At 39.7% G+C, this 2,633-nt stretch overlaps 1 protein-coding gene across 1 annotated transcript; it reads right to left on the reverse strand.

Annotated features, from left to right (window-relative positions):
• Positions 1-1,717: 1,717 nt before the first annotated feature.
• On the reverse strand, positions 1,718-2,299 carry LOC126975924 (uncharacterized). The gene has a single exon (XM_050824037.1). It carries the CDS (start codon positions 2,297-2,299, stop codon positions 1,718-1,720), a length of 582 nt encoding a protein of 193 aa, XP_050679994.1.
• Between the last annotated feature and the right edge of the window lie 334 nt (positions 2,300-2,633).

Genomic DNA, 2,633 nt, shown 5'->3' on the forward strand with positions numbered 1-2,633 from the left:
TCATGATTTGAAGACCTCCACGACATCTATCATTTAAATTAGTTTCATAAACGAAATGTTTATGTAAATCTCATGAATTCTAGAGCGTAAATGCTATTGTGATAATAAATACTGCATAAGCTCTTTCTGAAAGAACAATGAAAAATAATTGCGGAAGGAAATCCAAGGGCGTGGCGGAAAGTTAAATGGCGTAACCAAATAAAAAGTTCACATTAACCTGTGTTAACTTTAAAAATGAAACTCGTTAGGCTCACAGTGGCCCGCTAGCTGGCAAAGGGTTAAGCGCTACAATTTGCATCAATCTGCCACTTTTAATTCGGATAACTGTGTATAGATTAAAACGTGCCGGTGCCTAGACTGATGTTTTATAGACAGAGCAATCATTAAAATTCAACAATCAAATACTTTTTAATAGATTAAATCGCTTGAAACTAAAAATTCGGCGCCTATTTCTGCCGTGAAGCAGTAATGTGTAAGCATTACTGTGTTTCGGTATGAAGGGCGCCGTGGCTAGTGTAATTACTGCAATTGCAGTGCCGCTCAGAGTTATTGGGGTTTTTCAAGAATCCTGAAAGGCACTGCATTATAATGGGCAGGGCGTATCAATTACCATTAGTTGAACGTCTTGCTCGTCTTGTCCCGTATTGATATAAATGGTCATCATGGCATCAGGCAACTGAACATTTTGTTAATACTCAGTGGTACCAAGCAAGTAAATTGTTTAAGAAATAATTGTTAACAAAATTAGTTTTTATAGTCTTAATTTAAAAAATACTTAATAATACAGTAAATATTAAATCATCTTGATGGAAAGTAAAACTGAAGACGAGGATGTAGCACTTGCAGTCATTAGTATAAATGTCGCTTGCATAATAATGCAGGTTAACGGTAACATATACTGATATGCAGAAGAAACAGTGTAGGTGATAGCACTCATCCTTGGAGCGTTCCAGCGTTCACGGGCTTCGGGTTCTTGCAATATGCTGCAACCAGCGAGGAAGCTAGTAATACACATGGAAAACTCTCAGATAGAATGCACACATACATACACGATGGAAGGCTTAAGCTTTATCCAGAATACAATACAATTCCCTTGACTTCCATAGCCCATCTTTGTAAAGGGTGTTTTTTTAAGCCTGATATAACTTGAAATTGTTAAAAATAACACAAAAAATTAAATTGTAATCAAAATTTTTTTTTTTATTCGAATGATCAATACGTGACATTAACATTTGAAAATGATTTCGGGCATATGGGCACCGCGGCTGTTCTTGACGAAGCGCATTCTGGACGTCCAATTTTGGGCCACTTTTTCGAGCACTGCTGGCCGTATGTCACGAATAACACGAACAATGCTGGCCTCCAAGGCGTCAATTGTTGCTGGTTTATCAGCATAAACCAGTGACTTCAGGAAATAATCGAGAGGTGTCAAATCGCACGACCTTGGAGGCCAATTGACAGGTCCATTTCTCGAAATCAAGTTATCGCCAAATTTTGATTTCAATAAGTCGATGGTTGCGTTCGCCGTATGGCACGTAGCGCCATCCTGTTGAAACCACATCTCCTCCGGATCAATGTCATCCATATTTTCAAACAAAAAATCATGGATCATGGTGCGGTAACGATCTCCATTGACCGTAACGCGAGCTCCGGCCTCATTTTTGAAGAAATAAGGTCCGATGATGCCACCAGCGTGAAAACCGCACCAAACGGTGCATTATTCTGGATGTAATGGAGTCTGTATGGTCTCTTGTGGATTGGTCTCACTCCATATGCGGCAATTTTGCTTATTAACAAACCCGTTAAGCCAAAAATGCGCCTCATCGCTGAACACAATTTTGCGATAAAACAACGGGTCAGTTGCCAACTGCTCTAGAGCCCAATCGGCGAAAGAACGACGCATATAATGGTCTCGTGGCTTCAATTCCTGCACCAGCTGGATCTTATACGGGTGTAGGCTGAGATCTTTGCGCAAAATTTTCCACGTAGTGGACGGACAGAGCCCCAATTGCTGCGACCGACGACGAATCGATAAATTTGGATCTTCTTCCACACTTTCGTTTACAGCGGCGATATTCTCTTCACTACGCACATTCCTTCGACGTGTTGGTATTATTGCATCCTCTAGAGAGTATGTGGTACGAAATCTATCCACAGTTCGACGAATGGCTTGTTCAGATGGACGATTATGTACGCCATAAAAATGACGAAGTCGTCTATAAGTTGCGCGAATCGACGACTGATTTTCAAAGTAAATTTGGATAATTTCGTAGCGTTGTTCAAGCGTTAGTCCATTCATGATGATTTGTCAGAGTATACTGAAACAAATAAAAAAAAATGTTTTATCAAAATTTAATTTTTTGTGTTACTTTTTACAATTTAAAGTTCTATCTAGGTTAAAAAAACACCCTCTATTAGATAGTAGGCCTAGCTTATCTTTTTCAGGGATCAGATAGACAAGTTCTGACTATGTCTTTTGAGTGTGAGTGCCATGATAGACCACTAGCATCAACTCAGGAGCATACGTTCTAAGCACGATAGTACAACTGCCATCCAACCCACTCAACTTCGTAACGCTCAAGAAAAAACAAAGCTCGCCAAACAGTTTTCTTCCTGAACTGTACTTCCGGCAT

This window comes from Leptidea sinapis, chromosome 38 (genome assembly GCF_905404315.1).
Source record: "Leptidea sinapis chromosome 38, ilLepSina1.1, whole genome shotgun sequence".
Lineage (NCBI taxonomy): Eukaryota > Metazoa > Arthropoda > Insecta > Lepidoptera > Pieridae > Leptidea > Leptidea sinapis.

Excerpts from the sequence above, each read along its gene's own strand:
- LOC126975924 (XM_050824037.1), bottom strand. The coding sequence starts at position 2,299 with ATGAATGGACTAACGCTTGAACAACGCTACGAAATTATCCAAATTTAC.